Source organism: Nicotiana tabacum, chromosome 6 (assembly GCF_000715075.1).
Source record: "Nicotiana tabacum cultivar K326 chromosome 6, ASM71507v2, whole genome shotgun sequence".
NCBI classification, from domain to species: domain Eukaryota; kingdom Viridiplantae; phylum Streptophyta; class Magnoliopsida; order Solanales; family Solanaceae; genus Nicotiana; species Nicotiana tabacum.
Genome location: NC_134085.1, coordinates 76225759 through 76253593, shown reverse-complemented (window position 1 = coordinate 76253593; position 27835 = coordinate 76225759). Strand labels below are relative to the sequence as shown.

General features: G+C 40.4%; 1 protein-coding gene across 1 annotated transcript; it reads left to right on the top strand.

Moving 5' to 3' along the window:
• Positions 1-20020: 20020 nt before the first annotated feature.
• Positions 20021-22468, top strand: LOC107825451 (uncharacterized). Its single transcript, XM_016652323.2, has 3 exons — positions 20021-20122; positions 20717-21867; positions 21916-22468. The coding sequence occupies exons 1-3, from the start codon at positions 20021-20023 to the stop codon at positions 22466-22468; spliced, it is 1806 nt and encodes a 601-aa protein (XP_016507809.2).
• The last annotated feature ends 5367 nt before the right edge of the window (positions 22469-27835 follow it).

The following is a 27835-nucleotide window of genomic DNA, read 5'->3' as shown; positions in this document are numbered from 1 at the left end:
TGGTTGAGTTTCGAGGAGGTTTTGGATTGATTCAGAACATTTGATTATTAGTTTGGACGCTTAAGTCGAAAATGTCGATCGAGGTTTGACTTTTGTGAAAACGAACCCAAAATGGTGTTTTGATGGTTCCAATAGGTTCTCATGGTGATTTTGGACTTAGGAATATGCCCAGAATTAGATTCGGAGGTTCCTAGGTCGATTTGGCTCTTTTTGTTAAAGGTTGGCAATTTGGAAGTTGGAAATTTCCTAAGTTTGACGGGTTGAATTTGTGAATATCGGGCTCATTTTTGGTTTCGGGACTTGGAATAAGTCTGTTTTGTCATTTGGAACTTGTGTGCAAAGTTTTACATCATTCTGAATTGTTTGATAGGAATGAGACGCTTGGTTGTATTATTAGAAGTTCTTGAGTTGCATAGCGATTTCCATGTGTTTTGGTATTCGATTCGTGGTTTTCTATGTTATTTTGATGATCCGAGTGCGTGATCGAGTTTTTATGATGTTTATGTACTTGTGTGGAGCCTTGGGGGATCGGGCGAGTTTCATATGCATTTCGCAATGTTTTGAGAGAGGTTTAGTTTTTGCTGGTATTTCTGTTCTTGCATTTACGAGGAAATGTTGCATTTGCGACCACTGTATTTGCGAGAATATTCTCACTTTTGTGGCTCCGTGCTGCTGGGGAGTGACCTCACATTTGCGAGGATTAGGTTACATTTGCGACTGTTTGGATGTTCTTTTATGAACATGTGTGTCAGTTTTGCGACTGGTCGCCCAGGGATGGGGCTTCGCATTTGTGAAGAATTTTATCGCAAATGCGATAATTGCTGGGTCAGTTCGGGGTCGCTTTTTCAAATGTTGCATTTGCAAACCCCTGGTCGCAAATGCAACATCTACAGTTGGTTTAAGGGATGGGTTTTCAATACTTAGTCTCATTATATCATAATTTGAACTCTAGACTTGGTGGGAAGCAATTTTTGGAAGGGATATTTACATCTAGCTATTCGGTAGGTGATTTTGACTCAATTTCAATATTTTAACTTGATTCCTTATGGATTTTAACATCAAAATCATGGGATTTGAAAGGAATTTTTGACTATGTTTTGAATAAAATTTGAGATTTAAGAGTCAAAATGGGCTCGGATTTGAAAACCAAATACCTATTTGGACTCATGGGGTTATGGATAGTCAAGATCTACCTTTGGCTCGGGTTTTGATCGGACGGTCCTGGGGTTGAATTTTTTTGAGTTTTGGAAAATTGTGTAAAGACCTTAACTTTATTAATTGAAAGAGAGTTCTCTTTCATTGTTTGATGTTATTAAGTCATTTTGGCTAAATTTGGGCCAAACGGATGTGAATTTGAAAGGAAAAGCATTCTAGAGTATTGATTAAGGGCTTTTAAGGTAAGTATCTTTCCTAACCTTGTGTGAGGGAATTACTACTTAGGATTCAGCTTAATTGCTTATTTGTGATATGTGTGATCGACTTGTACACGAGATGACAAGTGTGTACATGGTTTGTACGTATGATTTATGACAGGATTTAACCCGAGGTTGCTCTTATTGCTTTGTTTTGGTTGAGAGGTATTTGTTTTACGTGTATTCACTTTGAATGATTACTTGAGTTCATATTCCATGTTGGAGATCATGTTGTAGGATTGTATTTCCTAAATTTGCTAGGTTGGACATTTGTAAGATTGTCACTGATTTGAGTTAGATTTGATGCTTATATGTTGAACACCCATCCGTATTCCCTTTATTGGTTGTCATTGTGCACTGCGTTGGTAAATTATGAGTTTATGTCTTGATGAAAATTATTGGCATATTGCGTTGTTATGATTATGGAACATGTGGACTTGTTGGGCGGATTGTTCGGGTGTTTGCATGAGATTTCTACCGTTCTATTGGTATTGTTAACATTGCACGTACGACGAGACAAGGCGGGTTATATATATCCAATTTGCACAAGTGGCGAGACAAGGTGAATAATTGTTAAACATGTGTGATGAGACAAGGCGGGAATTTACTTTATTGTTGCGCACACGATAAGATAAGGGTGGCTATGTGGGGATGTTATATGATGGTATATAGGCGTTTTATGATTAAAAGGAGTGTTCTTATTTGTGCTTATGACTTCCTTGTGTGTGCCATGTATTTTATGTGATTTGTAGCATTGTTCCCAATGTGCTACTCTGTGTCTCTGTTATTACTTGTTAATTTGGTTGCCAACATGGATTTACCTACGTGGAGTTATCATCTTATATTTTGTTGAGTTATTGGTAACATAGCGGGTTGGAATAAAAGGAAGTTTTTATCATGCATTACTTTATTTTAATCTTGATAATTTTTTCTTGAACATGTTATTGGTTACGGGTACGATATACATGGTGGCACGAGGTTTTTGCCGTGCGGTTGTGGTATATGTAGTGGCACGAGGTCTTTGTCATGCGAGTTTGACTTATGTTGTGGCACAAGGTCTTTGTCCTGTGAGTGTGACTCATGTTGGGGCATGAGGTCTTTGTCGTGCGAGTGTTACTTATATTGTGGCACAAGGTCTTTGACGTTTGGTGTATGGCATATGTTGTGGCATGAGACCTTTACCGTGCAAGGGTGATTGAAAATGTGGGCACGAAGTGCCGTGTGTGTGTTCTATTTGATGACTTATTGACGAAATGAGTCTTTTATTTATTTTAAATGGTTATTATATAATTTGATGAGATTATAGTTATTACTTTCCGTTATTATTCTTTTTTGCCGGTTCTTGATATTTTGCACAAGTTATTTGATTAGTGAGCGTCTTGACTTGAACCTCGTCACTACTCCACCGAGGTTAGTCTTGATTCTTATTGGGTACAGACCATGGTGCACTCATACTACACTTCTGCATATTTTTTTGTGCAGATCTAGGTGTTGGAGATAGCCGATCCAGGGGGTAAAAATTTTCTATGATTTTCGTAGTCCCTTGAACTCCTTTTCTTATATTTATGCTATCAATTCTCAATCTAAACAGTATTGTATTTTGACTTATTTCTATGTATTCAGTTAGAGTTCGTGACTCTATACTACCTAGTCTTGGGGATTTGTTGTGATTATCGCCGTGTGTTCTCTTGTAACACCTTTATTTTCACATTTATATTAAACTCTGCTTCATAATATCATGTTTTATTAGTTTAACTGTTGTTGGTGATTGGCTTACCTAGTTTTAGAGACTAGGTGCCATCACGATCTTTAAGGTGGGATTTTGGATCGTGACACCTCATATTATCATAGCTCTTTTGCCTGGAATGCGCTTTACAAAACATCTTGAGTTAACTTCAACTTCTCTAAAGCATCACGAACTAAATTGGAGCCCAACAACCTAGCCTCCCCAGGCTCAAACCAACCAACCGGAGAATGACATTGCCTCCCATATAAGGCCTTGTATAGGCTATATGGATGCTCAACTGATAGCTGTTGTTGTAGGTGAACTCTGCTAGCTGTAGAAACTGATCCCAAGAGCCCCCGAGAACAATGACACAAACACGTAACATCTTCTCCAAAATCCGAATAGTGTACTCAAACTGTTCGTCTATTTGTGAATGAAATGTTGTACTCAGCTTGACCTGTATGCCAACTCTCGCTGCACAGCTCTCCAAAAATACATCATGAACTGTATGCCTTGATCCAATGTAATAGACACTGGAACACCATAAAGACGAACAATCTCACGAAGATAAATTCGAGTCGGCTGCTTTGAAGAGTATGTAGTCATGACTGATACGAATTGTGCTGACTTGGTCAGTCTGTCCATAATGACCCACACAACGCCGAATTTTCTCAAGGTCCATGGAAGTCCAACTACAAAATCCATAGTGATACGCTCTCACTTCCAATCCAGAATATCAAGCCTCTGAAGCATATCACCCAGTCTCTGATGCTCCTACTTAACCTATTGACAGTTCAGGCACCGAGCCATATACTCTACAATATGTTTCTTCATTCTTTCTCCACTAGTAGTGTTGCTTCAAATCATGGTACATCTTCACGGCGTCCGGATAAAGAAACTACCGCGAATGATGGGCCTCCTAAAAAATTAGCTACCACAGCCCATCCACATTGGGCACACAAATCCGGTCTTGAAGTCTCAATACCCCATCATCACCAATAGGCACCTCCTTGGCATCATTGTGCTACACTGTGTCCTTAAGGACAAAAAAGTGGGTATCATCATACTGACGTGCCTTGATCTGCTCAAATAAAGAAGACTATGAAACCACGCAAGTAAGAACTCGTCTAGGCTCCGAAACATCCAACCTCACAAACCTGTTGGCCAAAGTCTAAACATCCAAAGCTAACGGTCTCTCCCTAACCAAAACAAAATCAATACTCCATATGCTCTTAGCCTTCCTACTCAAAGCGTCAGCCACCACATTGGCGTTCTCGGGATAATAAAGAATAGTGATATCATAGTCCTTTAGTATATCTAACCACCTCCGTTGCCTCAAGTTTAGATCCTTTTTTTTTGAATAAGCGCTGAAGAGTTCTGTGATCCGTGAACACCTCACAAGACACGCTGTAAAGATAGTGCCTCCAAATCTTAAGCGTGTGAAAAATGGCTGCTTACTCCAAGTCGTGCACTGGGTAGTTCTTCTCATGGGGCTTCAACTGACGCAAAACATAAGCAATCTCTCTATCCTCCTGCATCAACATACACCCAATGCCAATCTGTGATGTAGTCAAGGCAGTCTTGAGCTTCTAAAATCTCTCCCCACACTCGTCAGACCACATAAGTGGGTAACCCTTATGAGAAAATCAAGTCAAAGGTACTATTATGGATGAAAAACCTTTCATGAAACGGCAAAAATATCCAGCCAAACCTAGAAAACTTCGTATCTAGCAATGGAAGGTCTAGGCCAACATTGAACTACCTCAATCTTGTTCGGATCCATCTTATTCCCTTTACTTGACACCATGTGGCCCAAGAATACCACCGAGTCTAACCAAAACTAGCATTTGAAGAATTTAGCATATAACTTCTTCTTCCTCAAGAACTGGAGCATGATCCTCAAATACTGCTCATGATCCCCTCGGCTGCGAGAAAACACCAATATATCATTAATGAACATGATGAGGAAGGAATCATGATAGGGCTGAAACATATTGTTTATCAAGTGCATGAAAGCTGCTGGGGCATTAGTCAGCCCCAAAGACATCACAAAAAACTTAGAGTGACCATAGCGAGTCTTGAAGTCGTCTTTCGAATATTTGAAGCCCGAATCTTCAGCTGATGGTACCCCGATCTCAAATAAATCTTTGAGAATACCCTAGTATCCTGAAAGTGATCAAATAAATTATCAATACATGATAATGGGTACTTTTGCTTGATAGCAACCTTGTCCAGTTGCTTATAGTCAATACACATCCTCATAGATCCGTCTTTCTTCTTCATAAATAGAATTGGAACACCCTAAGGTAAAACACCCAATATGATGAAATCCTTATCAAGCAACTGTTGAAGTTCTTCCTTTAATTCCTTCAACTTTACTGGAGCCATGCGATATGGTGGAATATATTGGGCTGAGTGCCCGGTACCAAGTCAATACCAAAATCAACATCCCTATCGGGTGGCATGCCCAGTAGATTTGCTGGAAATAGATCTAGAAACTCTCTCACTACCCAAACTGACTCAGCGGTAGGAGTATCACCACTAACATCCCTCACAATGGCTAAGTATTCCAATCACCCTTTCTCAATCATCCATTGTGCCTTCAGAAAAGACACCACCCTACTAAGAACATGATCCAATGAATCTCACCACTCCAACCTCGGCAACCCCATCACCGCGAACGTCACAGACTTAGCGTGATATGATAACAACTAATCCATGCCTAAAATCACATCAAAATCCACCATCTTGAGTAACATAATGTTAACCCTAGTCTCATAGCCCTCAATCTTGACCAAACAAGAATGATAGACCCGGTCTACCACAATAGAATCTACAACGGGTGTAGACATATAAACAAGAGTACTCAAAGAATCACGAGACATATCCAAATATGAAACAAAATAGGATGACACATACGAATAAGTGGAACTCAAATCAAATAAAACTGATGCATCTATATGAAAAATCGTAACAATACATGTAATAACAACATCTGACACAACTACCTCAGTCCTACCGAGGAAAGCATAACAACAGGCCTGACCTCCCTCTCTAGGACACCCTATATCCGCGTGTCCTCCACTCCTAGCTGGCTGTGCAGGTAGAGTAACAACTAGAGTAGAAACCATAGCCTAAGTACCATGCAGAGGTCCACCCCTCCTAATTCTGGGACAATCCCTTACCGTGTGCCTAGTATGACCACACGCAAAATAACCTCTCTGCGAGTATGGCTGCTGGTACTGAGTCTGACCGGGACGACTAGAATAGCCGCTGTAGGAACCCCGTGTAGGAGGTGCACTGGAAGATGGCTATCCAAAATGAGTACTCTGAGGTCACTGAACAACTGGAACACTGTGGGTAACTTGAAGTGCAGATTGAACTGGTCGACTGATATAACCTCTGCCATGACGAGCTGAAACTGTAGGGCGGGAACCACTAAACCCTCCAAAATCTCGAGGCCTCTTGGACTCCCTATCCCTTCTATACTAGTCTTGGATGCACTCCAACCTCATAGCGATCTCCACAACCTGATGAAATAGAGTATCAGTATCCAACTCTCGTGCCATCCCAAATCTGAGATCATAACCGAGTACCTCAATTAATCTACGGACTCTCTCCCTAACATTAGAGACCAAAGTAGGTGCATGATGAGATAACTCAGCAAACCTTATAGCATACTCAGACACAGTCATAGTCCCCTAGCGCAACTACTAGAACTTAGTGTACAACGCATCCCTAAGGATCTGCGGAACAAACTCCCTCAAAAAGAGGCCAGTGAACTGAGCCCAAGTAAGTGGTGTTGTGTCAGTTGGCCTACTCTCCTCATAAGTCTGCCACCATCTATATGCTGGTCCAATCAGTTGGAAAGCAGTAAGGTCGACCCCGCTCAAATCCACTATGCCCATAATGCGCAGAATAGGGTGACATTGGTCTACAAAACCCTATGCATCGTTAGAAGTTGCGCCATTGAAAGTAGGAGGATGATACTTCATGAACCTCTTCTGCTCCTCCTATGATGCCACATGCCTAACCTCGGGCTGAACTGGAATCACGAGCTGTACTGGTATAGGATTTGTAGCCTAACCAATATGAGCTCGTTGCTCTAGATTACGAGCGTCGGGAGTCTAAACTCCTCCCCCGTCCTGAGAAGTAACTGGTGCAACTAGGATCAACCCTTCTTGAGTCAAGGTACCAAACATGCTTAGAAAATATGCCAGTGTCTCCTGAAGTCTAGGGGTAGCAGCAAGCGCCTCGGGTTCCTGCTACCCAATCGGAGCTACTAGTGGCTCCTCAACTGCTGCTCTAGCAGGTGCTCTAGCTATAACACTTGTACCATCTCGGCCTCTACCTCTGCCCTGGCCCCTAAAAACACCAGCCTTGGGGACAACATCATTAGAAACTGAAGCTCATGTCCTCACCATCTGTGAGAGAATATAAAGACAGTCTTAAACTTCAAAATCGATAAATTCACATGATAAGGAATGAAAGAGGTGGAATTTTCTAATAGTTCCTTCACCTCTTGAAGATAAGTACATATGTCTCCGTATTGATCCGCAAGACTATACTAAACTTTCTTAACACTCATAAAACTTATGAACCTAAAGATCTGATACCAACTTATCACGTCCTAAAATCCCACCTTAAGGATCGTCATGGAACCTAGTCTCTAAGACTAGGTAAGACTAACACATGATGATATCAAATAGAATAAAGCAACTTAACTATTAAATAAAAGTTGGAAAATGCCATAACATAGCCGTAAAGTGAATAGAATAGTCACACATCCAAAAAGCCGGTAATACCGAGTCATAAGCGCTACAAGAAGTACATAATAAGTCTCAAAAGGTACATCACTATTTGGAATAAATAAATAATAATAGAGAAACTAAAGAGGGTGACTCCGAGTCCTACGAGCGGGACAATAGGTATACTTTGAAGTCTCCACAGCTTTGGCTCGACTCTCTAGCGACCAACACGATTCGAGGTACCAGGATCTGCAAAAAAATATATAGAAGCATAGTCTAAGTATACCATAATCAGTACCTAGTAAGTATCAAGACTAACCTCGCTGTAGTAGTGACAGGTTCAGGTCAAGACACTCACTAGTCAAATAACCTGTGCAGAACATCAATATAAAACTTACAAAAAAACCATAACAGAATAAATATCATCAAAGAATAGGACATGTGACATCACGACAAATTAACCAACAACTCATAAAACACAAAGTGAAATCATTTAATGGAAACAAAGATATGTTCAAATCATCAACCCATTCTAACACATGAGTAACATATAGAATAACCCTGAAAAACCACATAACATAATCAACTAGCCACCCTTATGACTTCGCGTGAGCTTCACAATGAAATATTTTCCCTTATATAGCTAGGCGGGCATAAGCTCCTTTACCTCGGTGCGTGCGCATCACAATGAAGTATTTCCCTTAATTGCAACACGCGCATAAGTCCCTTTATCTCGCCGCAAGTGCATCAATGTGTACAGAATTGTGAGCACGTGATTTTTGCCCGACCAAACTACTCCTACAAAATCACAAAATAGATTTTTGTAGTTTATTTTAATTTTTATAGAATTTTTTAGGAATATTTGCTTAATTGTTTGCATTTTAGTTGCATTTTGCATATATTTAAAGCATAAAAAATACCCGAAAGTATATATTCAAGTTTCATGCGTTGCATTCTTAGGTTGATATTGGCATTTTTAAGTTAAGTTGTTAATTAATTATGTCAATAAACAAAACAAAAAAATTATTCCACATTGTAGCTTTAGTTTTATAAATTAGTACATTGCTTGCATTAGTTCTAAATCAGTTAATTATTTCAGTACTAGAATTAGATAATTAAGTCCATTTCACATTACTAGGTTTTGTTTAGGATTTAATTTAGGTTTAATTAAGTTTATTAGAAATTAGTACTTTAAATTAAAGAAATTTGAGTCAATAATAAATAAAGAAGGGGTATTTGGTCTTAAACTCGTTTGGGCCTTTAAAGCTAATGAGCCCAAACCCTTTTCCTCCAAAAAAATCGCCCAGCCCTATTCCCTTACCCGGTCCGGTTCCCCCCACTTAACCAAACGATGACGTTTTGGCGTCCATCAATCCCAGCCGTTGAACACCATTGATCTAACGGCTGAGAACTCAACACCCACCCCATATATATTTCCTAACACCCCCAAACCCTAGAGATCCCCCCATTCCCCCCCTTCCATCTCTCTTCAGCTCTAAACCCTAGCCGCCCTTAACTCCTCTCCACCTCAACCCACAAACCCTAGCCACCGCCTATCGGAAATCATCTCACGGCGGCGACCGGTCTCCAAACCCACACAAATTCACACCCTATAACCTCCACACTCCCTTAAACCCAAATCCCTTATTGATTTCCCCAAACAAACCCACAAAATCCGAGAATTCCAAATTTAAGAGGCGGTCTGTTTGTTCAAAGCAATCGAGTTCGCTATTTCGAGTTCAAAAGCTCATCTCTGATGCCTTCTTCATGGTTTGGAATCTCATGAGTCTTTTTTTCCAAGGAGATCCGGTCAAAATCCATGCAAGGCTGGATCCTTTGGAGGAAAAGACCTTTGTTGGTCAACTAGCGGAGCAGAGCATCCCAGGCTGTCTTGCGTTTTTTTATTTCATAAACGGTAAGGTCTCACCACTGTCCTCTCCATTCCTTTTCTTTTCAAGTTTGAGTCAGTAATTTCCTACCCTTTTTAGTTCGTTAATTTGTTTGTTTTGTTTGAGAGTCGTCCCTGTTTCAATCTTTAGTCATGTTCAATCAATTTTTTTAGGGTTTATTAACTTGGTTTAATTCATGCCTACTTAGTTTAACTCTTAAAATAGTTTAGTTTAATTTTAATCAATAGTTATCTATTTTGTTGTGTGAATCATTTGGTTAGTATGCCTAATTGCCTAATTAGCTTTAGGTCAGTTTGTTTTTCGTTCTGTGGTATTTGTTTTAACTATTTTTGGCATTAATTGAAATTTGTGAGGGGTAAAGGAGTTGAAGCAGTAACTTAAAGGGGTCATTTAAAAGGTGGTAAATAGGAATTTCAGATAGGGCAATTAGAGGGTTCTAGAACATGGGCAGCTGGCCCTATTTGGCTAGTACAAAATGCTGAAGCCAATTAGAAATGGCCATCTATCTATTTCTGTTAAAAAAGATGTTCTTTGAGGGTTGTTTTCAAGTGTATTATTCCCTGACTTGGAGGGCACACAACAAACCTCTTAGGTTATATATAGAGCCCTCTCCTCACTCAATAGATAGAGATTTTCAGACCCTAAAAAAGACCTCTGAAAAAATCCAGCTCCATTGTTCTTCTCCTTTTCTGTTTTTCATTAAAGTTTGGAACAATTTTTTCTTCGGAATTCTAGTTGTTCAAGCTAAAAAATGACTTGATTCTGAAGCTTTGTTGCTTGATATTGCTGTTGCTTTGCTGTTGTTTCCTATTGTCTTCTACTGTTCTTAGAGATTCACTGCTTTGTTTTTGCTCTTTGTCACCAGGTATCTCTTGGACTTTGAGTGACCACTGAAGTGCAAGCATGCTCTTTGTCTTTGAAAGATGTATTTGTAATATGAAGTTAATGTTCAAATGTTGAATTTCAGTTTTCTTTTACATGTGGTTCTTTCAAGTTATTTAGCTTTGTAGTTTTCTCAGCTTTTGTATAAGTGTTTTGGATATGCTTAATAGTCAGTAGCTTAGTGGGGAATTTCATGTGTAAATGTTTGGATAAGTTCGTCTTTTCATGTTGTTCAGAATTTCAAGTTGGTGAACAGCTCCAGTAGCTTATTTGGTTGTTTGTTAGAGAATGCCGTCTAGTATGTCATGCATGTTCGAAAAAGGCATTGTTTGGTTGCTGAGTACATTCAGCCTAATTGTTTAGAATTCCAGCATTGCTAAAGTGGTTACATATTTAAGATTAATGCGATTAATGAGTAGTTTAAGGTTTAAGCTTATATGGTTATTACTAGTGGCATGTTATTGAATTAAGGCTTATAATGTGGCTGTTCGGTACTTTAGTTTTCAGAATTTATGTAGTGTTTTTTGTCATATGTGAATTAGAAGGAATCAGTCCTCATTATGTCACGACCCAGATTTTTCGCCCTCGGAAGTCGTGATGGTGCCTACTAATGTGAGCTAGGAAAGCCAACTATTTTGAACAATATACCCTTTTCCCATTTTAATCCTTTAAAGAAATTATAAGCAATAACTTAAAGACAACGGAATTTATAACATGCGGAAGTGAAACAATAAAACCACTGAGTGTATCCAATACAACTGTTGACACAAGACTACCCAGAACTGGAGTCACAACTTCATAGACGGTCTAAGAATACTATACAAAGTCTGAAAGATAAATGATACACTATTTCTGAAATAAGAATGAAACAGGATAAAGGGATAGAGGGAGACACCAGGGCCTTCCGACGCCTGCAGGACTACCTTGGATCTCCGTATGGACTGAAGGCAGTTACCCAAGCTAAGGTCCAAAAGCTGCTGCTCCGAGATCTGCACACAGTGCAGAGTGTAGTATCAGCACAACCGACCCCATGTGCTGGTAAGTGTCTAGCCTAACCTGGGCAAAGTAGTGACGAGGCTAGGACCAGACTACCAAATAAACCTGTGCAGTTAAATCATATACAGCGAAAAAGAAGAACAATAATGTATAGTCAAGCATGGGAGGGGGAAACATCAATTAAGAATAGAAAGACAACGAGTAAGTACAAGAAATACCATATCTCAAATCTCAGCAAGAATCAGAAATCAACAAGTGCACGACATCACCCTTCATGCTTTTACTCTCGTCCTCACCAAAAGAATCAATATAAATTGTACGACATCACCCTTCGTGCTTTTACTCTCCTCCTCACTGAAAATCAATATAATCGGCACATAATGGTACATCATGCGGCACAGCATCACCCTTCGTGCTTCACACCCTTCCTCACAAATCATACACGGCATCACCCTTCGTGCTTTAACACTCTCTCACCAAAATAATACACAGCATCACCATTCATGCTTTACACTCTTCCTCACCCAAACAATAATCACAAGCAATAAGGAAGGAAAATAATAAAATTACAATAAAGATTCCGGAAAGGAAACAATAGTTCAACAATCAAGTCCCGACAAGGGAACAACGTCAAAAAAACATCAACATCCCGGCAAGGGAGATAGCATTAAAAGCAACAATATCCCAGCAAGGGAGGCAACAATATGATTCTCTTCTCTTTTTCACTTTTATTTCATAACTCACTTCACAACTTGAGCCAATGCTCTAAAAGGATTCAATTACCACTTATGCTTTTACCTTTTATTATACAACTTGAGCCAACGCTCCTCAATGTTCAAATATCACTATTACTTCTACAAACTTTGCCCAACAATAGAAACCATCACCAAAGCATGAATAATACAACGAATTCATGATAATCATAATATAAGACTCACAGGCATGCTTGACACCAACATATAGATACTCGTCACCATGCCTATACGTTGTACTCAACAAATACCACATAGCAAATAAGACTCGACTCCTAATCCCTCAAGCTAAGGTTAGACCAAACACTTACCTCGATGCCATGAACACAATTCAAGTCTGAATTATCGCTTTACCTCTTGATTCCACCACCAATTCGCTCGTATCTAGCCACAAGTTACTTAATTACATCAATAAATGCTAAATGAATCAATTCTAATGCATGAAAATAAGTTTTCCAAAGTTTTACCCAAAAAGTCAAAAATCGCCCCTAGGCCAACATGGTCAAAACCCGAGGTTCAAACCAAAACCTGAATACCCATTCCCCTACGAACCCAATTATATAATTTGTTTTGAAATCGGACCTCAAATCAAGGTCCAAATCCCCAAATTTTGAAAAACCTAGGTTCTACCCAAAACACCCAATTTCCCCCATGAAAATTATTGATTTTGAGTTGAAATCATGTGAAAAGATGTTAAAGATTGAAGAAAACTAGTTTGAAACGACTTACAATTGATTTAGAGAAGAAGTTTTCTTTGGAAAATCGCCCAAGAGAGTTTATGTTTTGAGAAGATGTGAAAAATGGTTGAAAATGCGTCTAAGTGTAAATTTACAGGTTGCAGGTATTGCAATTGCGACCAGGGTTCGCAATTGCGAATCCAGACTCTGGTAGGATCGCATTTGCGAAGTCGCTTTTGCGATCATCCTGTCGTATTTGCGATGACAGGCCCAAATGGGGAGCATCACATTTCCGATGAATAATCTCTCATTTGCGACTCAGCCCTCGGATTTGCGAACTCGCATTTTGCGAGCCAGGCTTCGAAATGCGAATCCCGTAGGCCTGCAATAGAACAGCTGAAACCTGCAATTTTTCCAAGTCCAAATTCCACACCGTGGCCTATCCAAAACTCACCCGAGCCCTCAGCGCTCCAAACCAAACATGCACACCAACCTACAAACATCATATGGACTCGCTCGTGTATTCAAATCACCAAAATAACATCAACAACTATAAATTTAGCATCAAAATCATGAAATTTCTTAAGAACTTCAAACTTTCCAATTTTCTCAAATATGGTCCGTTTCACGTCATTTCAAGTCTGTTTCTTACCCAAATTTCGCAGACTCATCTTAAATCACATATAAGACCTGTACTGGGCTCCGAAATCAAAATACGGGCCCGATACCATCAAGTTTTAAACACATTTTATTTCCAAAAACTCATAAATATTTTAGAAATAATTTTCTTTAAAAATTCATTTCTCGGGCTTGGGACCTCGGAATTTGATTCCGGGCATACGCCCAAGTCCCATATTTTTCTACGGACCCTCCGGGACCATCAAATCATGGGTCCGGGTCCGTTTACCCAAAATGTTGATAGAAGTCAACTTAAATTCATTTTAAGGTCAAAATTCATCATTTTCACAGATTTTTCACATATTGGTTTTTCGGCTACGCGCCCGGACTGCGCACGCAAATTGAGGTGAGATAGAAAGATGCTTTTAAGGTCTCGAAATACAGAATTTATTTTTAAAACAAGTGCATTTTGGGTCATCACACATTAGGGCCTTAACTTTGAAGGTCCTGCTGCTAGAAGCAATTGGGCCTGGCATTGGCCCAGATGAGGCAACCTGGTTGAAACCAGGCTCAACATGTTTCTGCTCTTGTTTTCTTTCACTTCTGGGCCCAATTTCGTGCTCAATCAAATTTCAGCACTTCTGGTCATTAAGTTTTGACAGCCTAATGGGTTTACTACTGGCCTAATATTTTTCCCATATATAATTAAAGTTCAACCTATTCACCCAATGCATATTTATAATTAGTAGCCTTACATTGAATTTCAAATTATTTTAAAAATACGAACACTCGTAGTTTGCTTTTGATGCGCTATAATAAATCATCATAGCTATGGCTACGGTTCCCGTGACGTAGTTATGATACATAATTTCCAAATTTGGGTGCACATTTCATGTGACCCAGCCACAACTTCTAGTAGTCATAATAAAATAAACATGTCGCAAACCACAGGTGCATTTCATGTAGCGTGGTTTATGATGTGTTCCAAAACAAACAAGGGTACGACAATCGTGATTTATTCTATAAACATTAAAAGCAGTTGGAAGTTAAAAATGCACGTAGGTTTAAAACATGTAATTAATCAAATAATTATACCAATTAATAATAGTTGAGCGACCGTGCTAAAACCACGGAATCCTAGGAATGCCTAACACCTTCTACCGGGTTAATAGAATTCCTTAACCGGATTTCTATTTTTCGCAGACTGTGATACAGAGTCAAACTTCCTCGATTCAGGATTTTAAATCAGTGACTTGGGACACTATAAGTTATCCCAAGTGGTGACTCTGAATTTGAATAAATAATCCCGTTTCGATTATCGTCACTTTAATTGGAAAAACTACCATATACTCTTTTGGGTAGAAAAAGGAGGTGTGACCGCTCTGACGACTCTGCTGGAGATCGAACCAGAATCTCTGGTTCAGGGTTCAAGAATTCGAGCTTAAAATAACTGTTATTTTTGGCTTTTATTTACTATCTAATTTTTATTACATATTTTGGCCTAATGTGCTAAATGCCACTTTTTACCGCTTTTGTATTGTTTGAACTGTATATAAATTGTTACAAAACCCCTCTTCTCTCTGAGTCTTCTAAATTATCTAAGGAGTGTGCACTTCGCAGGACTTCTTTTCTGTTAGAGTCATATCCTAATTTTAGAACGAGGTTTGGACAAGTTGCAAAGCCGGTAAAGCTTCTGTATTCTCGGTACGCTGCCCCCCAGCTCGAGTTGTCCGCTCGGGTAAGCCAGGTCTAGAAAAATACACCTAGGTTTTAATCCTAGAATAACATAGCCTCATGCTGGATGTCTAGTAGGAACACTTGTTTGCATCACGTGCATTTGACTTTGGGGACTCAACACAGGGGTTGGGTCCGTCTAGGACAGGTGTACCCAATACAAAAGAACCATCCTGGTGAATTTTACGTGTTACTTGTACATTTATTTGTTTCGGCTTGCATGTTGACTGGCTTCTAGAATAGGGAAGAAAAGTTGAGAAAAACCAAATAGAGGTAGGAGAGAGAAAATTACCCGTTTTTGAAAAAATTTGGTTTTCAAAATATCCCGAAACTCTGTCGAAATTTTGAAAAAAAAAGAAAAAGAGAAAAAGAAGAAGGAAAATTATTTCAAAATATTTCATATTTTTCTGGTGCGTCAAAGCTTACCGAACTACGCGGGTTTGATTCTCACCGGATGTGAGATACGTAGGCAACCCTCATCGGGTCCAGCCCCGTTTTTGCAAAAATAACCAAAAATGTGAAATGTTGTCATTTTTGTCATAAATAAAGTTAGGTGATGTCATTTTTGTCTAAATAGCCAGAAATGTCCCGACTCTTACTAGAACTGCTCGTTTTTTATCAGAAGCTTGTGATTTAGTTTTTGACAGGCCGTTTTCGCAAAAATAGCCATCTAGGGTCCCTTTTCCAATTTTCGGCCACTTAGCGAACACAACCCTAAAATATTCCTCTATGAAGTGCTGAAGGGTCGTACTAGCAAAGGTGGCCTTGAGCTTTTGAGTTACATTTTGAAAAAAGAAAAAAGACAAAAAAATAATAGTTTTTCCTTTGGTGTCAAATAAATCACACTTTTTTAACCAGTCGCCTTAAATAAATGTGCAGGATGAGCACTATTGAAAATATACCTTTTTAAGTCTTAGAGGAGATTCCACTGGGACTCCACATATGGTGGAACGACCTAGGGGAGGTCTCTAGGGGTGATGTGATAAAGGTTTTAGGCGGGCTCACCGGTTTGTTGAAAATTAAACCAAGGGTTGATATAATTGAAGCTTTGTTACCGTTTTCGGACCCAGCCCACAATGTGTTCCACTTCTCTGATTTTGAGTTGACCCCTACACTTGAGGAGATAGCAGGCTATGCTGGTCTTAACAGAAATCTCAGGCGCCGATATCCAGTAGCACCAAGAGCTGTAAGCCCTCACAAGTTTTTGGATCTTCTAAGTATTAGCCGGGAAGTCAAAGATGGAAATTTGGCTGAAGGATTCTACACATTTCACTTCCTATACCGTTGTTATAGGGAACCCCATGGTTTTGAGGCTCTAGATATTGTTTTAAGTCATCAAGGTAATAAAGACAAATGGGAAGCACGCCGAGGGTTCGCTTTCGTAGTGGCATTTTTAGGCACTCTGATTTGCCCAAGGAGTGGCAGACATATAGAGTTGGGGCTTGCAGGAGTGGCTGACTTCATGATCAAAACGGCCAATGGCACTATCATGCCAATGATCTTAGCAGAAATCTACTGAGCTTTAACTGTTTGTCGAGCTGGGGCAGAGTTTTTCAAAGGTTGCAACTTGCTTTTGCAAATCTGGATAGTAGAACATCTTTGCCGTCGCTCGGGGTACATGAACTATGGTCTGACTGGTCTTAATTGCATTGAAGAATATGAAAATCGGGTAGATGATCATGAGTTTCCGGAAGGTACTGAGGCATGGTTTGCACATTTGGGTTCTGCAAATCGAATTGAGTGGACGTTCGGTTAGCTCCCGATCAATGAAGTTATTTATATATCAGCTAGAGTGCGGTTTCTTTTATTAATGGGTCTTCATAGTATTCAGCCGTATGCTCCACATTGGGTTTTACGCCAGCTGGGTAGATACCAAACTATCCCTCATGATGAAGAATTGAGTCAACAAGTTATTGAACTATGCCCAAAAGCTGCATTCCTAGAAGAAAAGGTTTGCCAGATTTGGCACCAATGTTGGTTTCTGGAGCCACAAATTCGAGTACGGGATTTGTCCAGAGGTAAAGTAGAACCTAGATACATGGCCTGGTATGGTAAAAGGGCTCGAGTCCATCAAGATCCTGAACGGCCTGCCAAAAGGCCCCATGTACAACAGTTCATTGATGGAGTGCAAGAACAATGGAATTGGTTGGCAAAGGAGAAAGGTTATAGGGCTACCATAAGCAAACTGGAAGGGCAAATCAGAGACCTTAAATTTGATAGTGGTTTGCAAGCCACTGCGGATGAAGGGGAAAAGAAAAGGCTGGCCCAAGAAAATGAAGCCCTTCGAGCCTAGATCCAGAAGATGAGAATAACAGCTGCAAAACTCGGCCAGAAGCAGAAAAGATGAAAAACTCATCCACAACCTTAGATGAAAAGTATGTGATTATGGGGCTGACTTGGAAAAGGCCGAGGATGAATTAGCAAAAGCCCAGGCAAAGTTGGCCAGGAATGTAGAAGAACGGGGGAGGTTCATTCAGCAGCTGAAGGAAAAGCACGATAAAGGAGTCACGGGCCTGAGGAAAAAGCTGAATACCCTTGAAAATGAAATGGCCCAACAAGCAAAGAACTTCAAAGCAGAAAGAGAGATTGTTATGCTATGATGTCACTACTGGAAGAGGACTTGCAACAATTGCAAGAGCAAAACCACATGGCCACACAGGTTTTGGAGGCCAGATCTCAGCAAATTGGACGCTTGCTCCAAGAGAAAGGCGTCATCAGAGAGAGGATTAGAAGAATTGTTGACTATATTGTGATGAAGTGCAATGAATGCGAGGATATGACCAGGTCCATGTTCTTCGCTACAGTGATAATTTTATTCCGTCAGATAATGGACGACCTATATTGCCTCCAAGAAGATATGGCATGCAGGCCCGCGGCAAGACCGACTGATGTCCCGCGGGCCCCTGGAGTAGTATTGGAGGCACTTATGTATTCCTAATTTTCTTTTCGAGTCTGTATTTCAATTTTTTATAGAGTCTGTTCTATCTTTCTAAGTCTGTATGTCAGAGTCCTTGTAATAGAAAACCCAAAAAAGATTTTATGTAACGAAATATTAAAAACCTAAAAAATTTTATTTTGCATTTATTCCTGAACTACATAATGATCTAATTCATGCAGCGTCATGATATGTAGCATCCCATAGGATTCGATCATAACCATAAAATGAAAAGAGAAGAAAAAAAACTGAGTGGAAAGAAAGCATGGCAAAACGAGAGAACAAAAGCGAGTGCAAAAATAAAAGAGGACTGACAAGAACCAAGTGGAAAAATCAATAGTGACTAAATAAAGGTAGGAGTGAAAAAGAAAAGAAAAAGAGAGAAGAGAAAGTACAAAGTGAAAAGAGTTAGTTAAGGTCGAGATGAAGCATGCAACCATTCAAATACATAACAGAAGCAATTAACTGTTCAGGTGCATTGCATCCCAAACGTGCGGTTGCCTATCTGTTAAACTCTTAAACACTAACAAGTTTGCTGTTGTTATTGATTACATGAAGGTGGCTATTTGTTTGCCATTCTGGCAAGCCACCCAACACCAGGTCTAAACACAAGGCGATCATGGCTAGCAAAGAATTAGATGCAAGTGTTGTTGACCTACCAAGAGAGATGGAGGAATCTGAGTCTGGTTTGAAAGAAGAGGTACATAAGCTGAAGCACCAAATGGACGAAATGTACCAAGCATGGATTAGGGGGTATCCTACACCGTCATACCCTGCCAACTACACAGAAAACCCTACTTTCATTCCACCACTATCTCAATCCCAAGATCCCACTATTGTTGATCTGTCCCCTCAGCATGCACCAGGCTTTACCCCTTACCACCACTATCCTGACACCTCAAACCAAACTATCCAGGCTCCCCTAGCCAAAACAACCGCATACCCTGCTCTGCCAGCTACCCCTATTTTTGTAGCCCCTCCGCGAGCTACCCTCCATCGATCTTCTAGTGAGCTGGCATTCCAAGCCCAAGATAACCAGTACTATGCCCCAGAGCCCACTTTCAAAGTCCCGGATCATTACTCCTACACTCCTCACTTTGAAATTCCTATCAAAACTGAGAAGCCACCCAAAAACGTGGAGCAAGAGGAGATATTTAGGAAGGTAAAGATTTTGGAGCAGTCTTTGAGGAATATGCAAGGGTTAGGAGGCCAAGTGAGTGTGGCTTATAAGGATCTGTGCTTGTTTCCCGATGTACAGCTACCTGCCGAGTTCAAAATGCCCAATTTTGACTTGTACGACGGGCATGAAGACCCCGCGGCCCACTTAAGAGGATTTTGCAGCAAATTGAGGGGTGCTGGTAGGAAAGATGAATTGCTGATTGCATAGTTTAGTCAAAGTTTGAGTGGTGCAGCGTTAGAATGGTACACCCGCCAAGACAACAATAGGTGGTATACTTGGGATGACTTGGCTCAAGCTATCGCTCGGCATTTCTAGTACATCGTAGAAATTGTCCCAGATCGCCTATCCTTGAATAAGATAGAGAAAAAGCCCAGTGAGAGTTTCAAGGAGTATGGCTTCCGGTGGAGAGAATAGGAGGCACGAGTTAACCCTCAAATAGAGGAAGATGAAATGGTGGAGTACTTTCTTCAGGCCTTGGAACCTACTTACTTTGGTCATCTGATCTCGGCCACAGGTAAGTCTTTCAATAAAGTGGTGAAGATGGGAGGGATGGTAGAGGAAGGAGTCAAATCTAGCAAGATCATGAGTTACTTTGCAATGAAAGCAACTACACAAGCAATCTAGAATGGCATCGAGGGCGTGTTAGGGAAAAAGAAAAAAGAAGATATTGCTATGGTCATCTCAGGATCATGGCATGGCCCAAGGGGTTCACCTCACCATTACACCCAGCCTCGACCCCAACCTCAAACCTATACCCAAGCTCTATATAATCCACCCCAACACTACTTCCCGCCACAAGACCCTCAATATTCAGTCAGACCACCCCAATACCACGTCCACCACGCACAGTCATATGCTCAACCCCCTCCTTACCCGCAATGGCGTGCCCCAACTCAACAAAATCCCTATCCACCTCCACAAACATACCGAAACCCTATTGGTCCAAGCTTTCGACCCATGCCGGAGTACAGAAAGGAAAGGCAACAATGAAAACAAACTTTCACCCTGCTTGGAGAGTCTTACACCAATCTATTTCAGAGGTTGAGGCAGTTGGACGTTCTAAGGCCGATCGAGTCAAAATTACCAAATCCCCCTTCTAAGAACCTGGATTATTCCCTCAGATGTGCATATTGTTCTGATGCTCAGGGGCACTACACAGAAAAATGTTGGCATTTGAAGAGCACCATCCAAGTGCTTATTGATACAAACCAAATCGTGGTCCAAAGCCCGGAAGCTCTAAACATCAATCAAAATCCATTGCCAGCCCATGCCAAAACACATATGATTGAGATAGTGTATAAGGATGGGGAGCCCGAAAATCCTCCGAAGTCTGTAATGATGATCCGTGCCAATGAAAGTAATTTAGTCGAAACTCTAGTAGTTACAAATGCAACATCTTCGATAGTTGAAGGGTTGACAGACAAGCTAAGCAAGCCCGATGTTAAGCTGCCTGTGGCAGTCGTGAAGGGGTTCCCAGATGATGTTAAAACAAAGCAAGGAAAGCTAAAAGTGGTCGTGCCGAGGGTAGCAAGTAAGCCTGTTATAAACATGGAAGGGGCTCGCATTGCCCCTGGTATTATTAAACCTGTGACCCAGCTGCCAATAGATAACACCAAGGCTATTCCATGGAATTACAATCGAGTGATAGTAACTTATAAAGGGAAAGAAGTGGAAGAGGAAGTTAATGAAACACGAGGGTTGACTCGTTCGGGGAGATACTTTACCCTAGAGAAATTAGGGAAAGCTAAGTCACTAAAAGATAATCTAGTTCTAGTGAAGAAGTCAGTCACCGTGGAGGAGGCGAAAGAATTCTTGAGGAAAATGAAGGTGCAGGATTACTCCATCATGGAACAATTGAGGAAGACACCCGCTCAAATTTCTCTTCTATCATTGTTGATACATTCAAACGAGCACCGTCGAGCCCTCATGAAGATTTTGAATGAAGCTCACGTCTCTAACAAGATCACAGTGAACTATTTGGAGAAGATTGCCAACAAGATATTCGAGGCAAATAGGATCGCTTTCTTGGATGAAGAGCTGCCTTTGGAGGGTACAGAACACAATCGAGCTTTTTATCTCACAGTGAAATGCGAGGATTCTACGGTCTCGAGGGTACTAGTTGATAATGATTCCAGTGCAAATATTTGCGCTCTCTCCACTCTGCAAAAGTTGAAAATTGATACTGAAAGGATCCACAAGAAGAGCATATGTGTTCGAGGTTTTAACGGAGAGGGAAAAGATTCTGTTGACGATATCATGCTCGAACTGACAATAGGGCCAGTTGAATTTACTATGGAGTTCTAGGTACTAGATGTGGACGTCTCCTATAATTTTCTGTTGGTCAGGACCTGGATACATGTTGCCAAGGCAGTTCCGTCTTCCCTGCACCAAATGGTAAAGTTTGAGTGGGACAGACAAGAAATCGTCGTGCATGGTGACGAGAACTTATGTGCTTACAATGATACATGCGCCCCGTTTATTGAAGTCGGAGATAATAAAGGGCCTTGGGTCTACCAAGCTTTTGAAACAGTGTCAGTTGAGAAGATTCCGGAGGAGGAGTGTATTCCACGTCTAAAGTTAGCCTCCGCATCCATCATGCTAGCAACTGAAATGCTGAAGAATGGTTTTGTGTCGGGCAAGGGTCTGGGCGCATCTTTACAAGGTATCGTGCAGCCAGTGTCTCTACGGAAAAATCTGGGTACGTTTGGTCTAGGATTCAAGCCCACATGGGACGAGGTGAAGAGGCTTAAAAGGTTAAATAAGAAGTCATGGTTACTTCCTAAGCCTATCCCACGCCTCTCCAGGTCTTTCGTTAAGCCAGGGGTCGTGAAACACCCAGTGTCAGCAATCCCAAAGCCCGTGGTTGACTTTGATGAAGAGTTGATTGAAAGGTTTTAGAGTCTATTTGATGAGGTGAACATGGTAGAAATTGGGGAAGGTTCCAGTAAAGCAGATGTGCAGTTTATTGGGCCAAAAGTGAAGCTTAACAATTGGAAGGCTATTCCTCTCCCTACTCAGAAGGAGTTTTGGTAGTTTGCTTTGTTTTCCTTTCTGTTATCTGGATTATTCTTGGGTTGTAATCCAAATTTTTATTTTTCACTTGTTTTGATGTACAAACCCTTCTATCCTTTATTTTCAATGAAATGCAATTTCCTTTTTCCAATTACTCCTGATAGTGCTTCATTTTGTCTTTCTTTGTACAGTTCTTTTTATGCTGGTTTCAATGACATGACATGCATGAGGAATTTCGGTCAAGTCTTAAAAGCCAATCTAACTCTGAAATAATAATCCAAGAAGTAGAGTGAGATGATGAAATAGAATATGATGAAGAAGTGGCATTTGAGGAAATTAGTAAAGAATTAAATCATTTTGAAGAGAAACCCAAGCCTAATTTGAATGAAACTGAAGCAATCAATTTAGGGGATCCAGATAATATCAGAGAAACCAAGATAAGTGTACACCTGGAACCACAAATCAAGGAAGACATAATCAAAGCACTGTTTGAATATAAAGATATTTTTGCATGGTCATATGATGACATGCCGAATTTGAGTACTGACTTGGTAGTTCACAAACTGCCAACTGATCCGTCATTCCCTCCTATCAAGTAGAAGTTAAGGAAGTTCAAGACTAACATGAGTGTGAAGATCAAGGAAGAAATCACAAAATAGTTGGATGCAAAGGTCATTTGGGTCACTCGATATCCCACTTGGTTAGCTAATATTGTGCCAGTACCAAAAAAGGATGGTAAAACCAGGGTGTGCGTTGATTACCACGATATCAACAAAGCAAGTCCAAAGGATAACTTCCCATTGCCAAATATCCACATCTTGATTGATAACTATGCCAAACATGAGATCGGGTCTTTTGTTGATTGCTATGCACGATATCACCAGATCTTGATGGATGAGAAAGATGCCAAAAAGACAGCGTTCATCACGCCATGGGGAACATATTGCTACCGGGTAATGCCATTTGGTTTGAAAAATGCTAGGGCAACTTAAATGAGGGCATTTACTACCATATTTCATGACATGATACACAAAGAGATTGAGGTTTATGTAGATGATGTGATCATAAAGTCAAAGCAGCAGTCCGACCATGTCGGAGACTTGACAAATTTTTTCCAGAGGCTCCGCAGGTACAACCTTAAGTTCAACCCTACAAAATGTGCATTTGGTGTCCCATCTGGAAAACTATTAGCGTTTATAGTCAATCGGTGAGGTATTGAGTTAGATCCGTCAAAGATCAAAGCCATCCAAGAATTGCCACCGCCAAGGAATAAGACTGAGGTTATGAGTTTGTTCGGGCATTTAAACTACATCAGCAGGTTTATTTCTCAACTCACGACAACTTGTGAGACCATCTTTAAGTTGCTAAAAAAGGATGCCGTGGTCAAATGGACTGATGAGTTCTAGGAGGAATTTGATAAGATCAATGGTACCTGTTAAACCCACCTGTGTTAGTCCCGACGGAGCCTGGGAGACCTCTAATTCTCTATTTGACAGTCCTGGATAATTCATTTGGTTGTGTGTTGGGTCAACATGATATCACTGGCAAGAAAGAGAAAGACATCTATTATCTCAACAAGAAGTTCACATCCTATGAGGTTAAGTATACTCTCCTTGAAAGGACATGTTGTGCCCTGACTTGGGTGGCACAAAAGTTAAAGCATTATCTTTCGTCCTACACTACTTACCTCATTTCTCGCCTGGATCCTCTAAAGTATATCTTTCAGAAGCCTATGCCCACATGAAGACTTGAAAAGTGGTGGATTTTGCTCACAGAGTTTGACATCATCTATGTGATTCAGACCGCGATAAAAGCCCAAGCATTGGCCGATCATTTGGCCGAGAACCCGGTGGATGAAGAGTATGAGCCATTGAGAACTTATTTTCCTGATAAAGAGGTGATGCATATTGACAAGGTGAAGCCAGATGAAAAGCCAGGGAAACTTTTCTTTGATGGAGCCGCTAACATGAAAGGTGTCGGAATAGGGGCTGTGCTCATTTCTGAAACAGGGCACCACTACCCTGTTATAGCCCAACTTTGTTTCTATTGTACCAACAACATGGTTGAGTACAAGGCATGCATTCTGGATTTGAGGTTAGCTGTAGACATAGGAATCCAGGAAGTATTGGTTTTGGGAGATTCGGATATGTTGGTGCACCAGATTCAAGGAGAATAGGAGACTCAGGATTTGAAGCTCATACTGTATCAACAATGTTTGCATGATCTTTGTCAATAATTCAGATCAATAGAGTTCAGACATATTCCTAGGATCCATAATGAGGTTGTCGACACCTTGGCTACTCTGGCGTCAATTTTACACCATCCGGATAAGGCTTATGCCGACCATTTGCATAGTCAAGTTCGTGATCAACATACTTATTGTAATGTGGTTGAAGAGGAACTTTATTGTGAACCTTGGTCCCACGATATCAGGAAGTACATCAAATCGGGGATATATCCGGTACATGCCACAGGTGATCAAAAGAGAATGATTCGACTTTGGCCAGTGGGTTTTTCTTGAGCAGGGGAATCTTGTACAAGAGAACTCTAGATCTTGGGTTGCTGAGGTGCATAGATGTTAATCAAGCTTTGACCATCATGGCCAAAGTTCATTCCATAGTTTGCGAGCCGCATATGAGCGGATATGTTTTGGCAAAGAAAATTCTTCGAGCAGGGTATTATTGGCTCACCATGGAATGAGATTGCATCAACTTTGTAGGCAAATGTCATCAATGCTAGGTGCACGGTGATCTGATTCATATTCCACCACCTTAGTTGCATACAATGTCCACACCTTGGCCCTTTGTTGCTTGGGCATAGATGTCATTGGACCAATTGAGCCAGCAGCATCGAACATGCATAGGTTTATTCTGGTGGCCATTGATTATTTCACCAAGTGGGTTGAAGCTGTAACTTTAAAATCTGTGACCAAGAAGGCAGTGGTGGATTTTGTCCAATCAAATCTCATTTGCCAGTTCGAAATCCCCAAGCTAATCATCACAGATAACGCTGCTAATATCAACAGTCATCTGATGAAAGAGGTATGCCAAGAATTCAAGATTGTGCATCAAAATTCCACTTCGTATCGCCGCCAGGCAAATAGAGCAGTTGAGCCGGCTAAAAAGAATATAAAGATACATCGTAAGATGGTGCAAGGTTCTAGGCAATGGCATGAAAAGTTGCCTTTCGCTTTGTTAGGTTATCGCACTATTGTTCGCACTTCAGTAGGTATAACCCCTTATTTGTTGGTATATGGGACTGAAGCAATTATACCCGCGAAGGTCGAGATTCCATCCTTTCAAATTGTTGCTGAAGCCAAAATTGATGATGATGAGTGGGTCAAAACCCGATTAGAGCAGTTAAGTCTGATTGATGAGAAAAGACTAGCGGCATTATGTCATGGTCAATTGTATCAGAAGAGGATGGCAAGAGCATACAACAAGAAGGTGCATCCCCGAAAATTTGAAGTGGATCAGCAAGTGTTGAAATGTATCCTTTCACATCAGGCTGAAGCTAAAGGTAAGTTCGCCCCAAATTGGCAGGGGCCGTTCATTATAACAATAGTGTTGTCCAAGAGTGCTTTGTATTTAATAGATATAGAAGGCAAACGTGTAGATATGGCTGTCAATTCTGATGCAATCAAGAGATATTATGTATGATTTCTTTGGTTTGTCTGCACTTTTGTTGTTTGTATTTGGCATGTTTCGAAGATTGGAATGACGAAGGCATTTTATTCACCTATCTAAACACTTTTATCATTTGTTACCCCTTTTGAGCTTTATTTATTTTCTTTCATACCCCTCTTTTGGAATTGGAAGTTAGAGTTTAGAAATATAAATAAAAAGAAAATGAAGAAAGGAAAAAGAGAGAATGGAAAATAAGGAAAAGTAAAGCAAAAAAAAGAAGAAAATAAACCCTAGCCGCCCTTAACTCCTCTCCACCTCAACCCACAAACCCTAGCCACCGCCCACCGAAAATCGTCTCACGGTGGCGGCCGGTCTCCAAACCCACCCAAATTTACACCCTATAACCTTCATACTCCCCTAAACCCAAATTCCTTACTGATTTCCCCCAAACAACCCCCACAAAATCACGAAATTCCAAATCTAAGAGGCGGTCAGTTTGTTCAAAGCCCTTGAGTTCGCTATTTCCTCAACGTTCGAGTTCAAAGGCTTGTCTCTGATGCCCTCTTCATGGTTTGGACTCTCATGAGTCTTTTCTTCCAAGGAGATCCGGTCAAAATCCATGCAACACCGGATCCCTTGGAGGAAAGGACCTTTGTTGGTCAATTAGCGCGGAGTAGAGCATCCCAGGCTGTCTTGCATTTTTTTATTTCATAAATGGTAAGGTCTCACCACTGTCCTCTCCATTCTTTTTCTTTTCATGTTTGAGTTAGTAATTTCCTACCCTTTTTAGTTCGTTAATTTGTTTGTTTTGTTTGAGAGTCATCCCTATTTCAATCTTTAGTCATGTTCAATCAATTTTTTTTAGGGTTTATTAACTTTGTTTAATTCATGCCTACTTAGTGTAACTCTTAAATGGTTTAGTTTAATTTTAATTAGTAGTTAGCTATTTTGTTGTCTGAATCATTTGGTTAGTATGCCTAATTTCCTAATTATGTTTAGGTCAGTTTGTTTTTCGTTCAGTGGTATTTGTTTTAGCTATTTTTGGCATTAATTGAAATTTGTCAGGGGTAAAGGAGTCGAAGCAGTAACTTAAAGGGGTCATTTGAAATGTGGTAAATAGGAATTTCAGATAGCGTAATTAGAGGGTTCTAGAACATGGGCAGCTGGCCCTATTTGGCCAGTACAAGATGCTGAAGCCAATTAGAAATGGCCAGCTGTCTAGTTCTGTTAAAAAAAATACTCTTTGAGGGTTGTTTTCAAGGGTATTATTCCCCGACTTGGAGGGCACACAACAACTCTCTTAGATTATATATAGAAGCTCTCCTCACTCAATAGATAGAGATTTTCAGACTCTAAAAAAGACCTCTGAAAAAATCCAGCTCCATTGTTCTTCTCCTTTTCTGTTTTTCATTAAAGTTTCAGATTTCTGGTTGTTCAAGCTAAAAATGACTTGATTTTGAAGCTTTGTTGTTTGATATTGTTGTTGCTTTGTTGTGGTTTCCTGCTGTCTTCTACTGTTCTTAGAGATTCACTGCTTTATTTTTGCTCTTTGTCACCAGATATCTCTTGGACTTTGAGTGACCACTGAAGTTCAAGCATGCTCTTTTTCTTTGAAAGAGGTATTTGT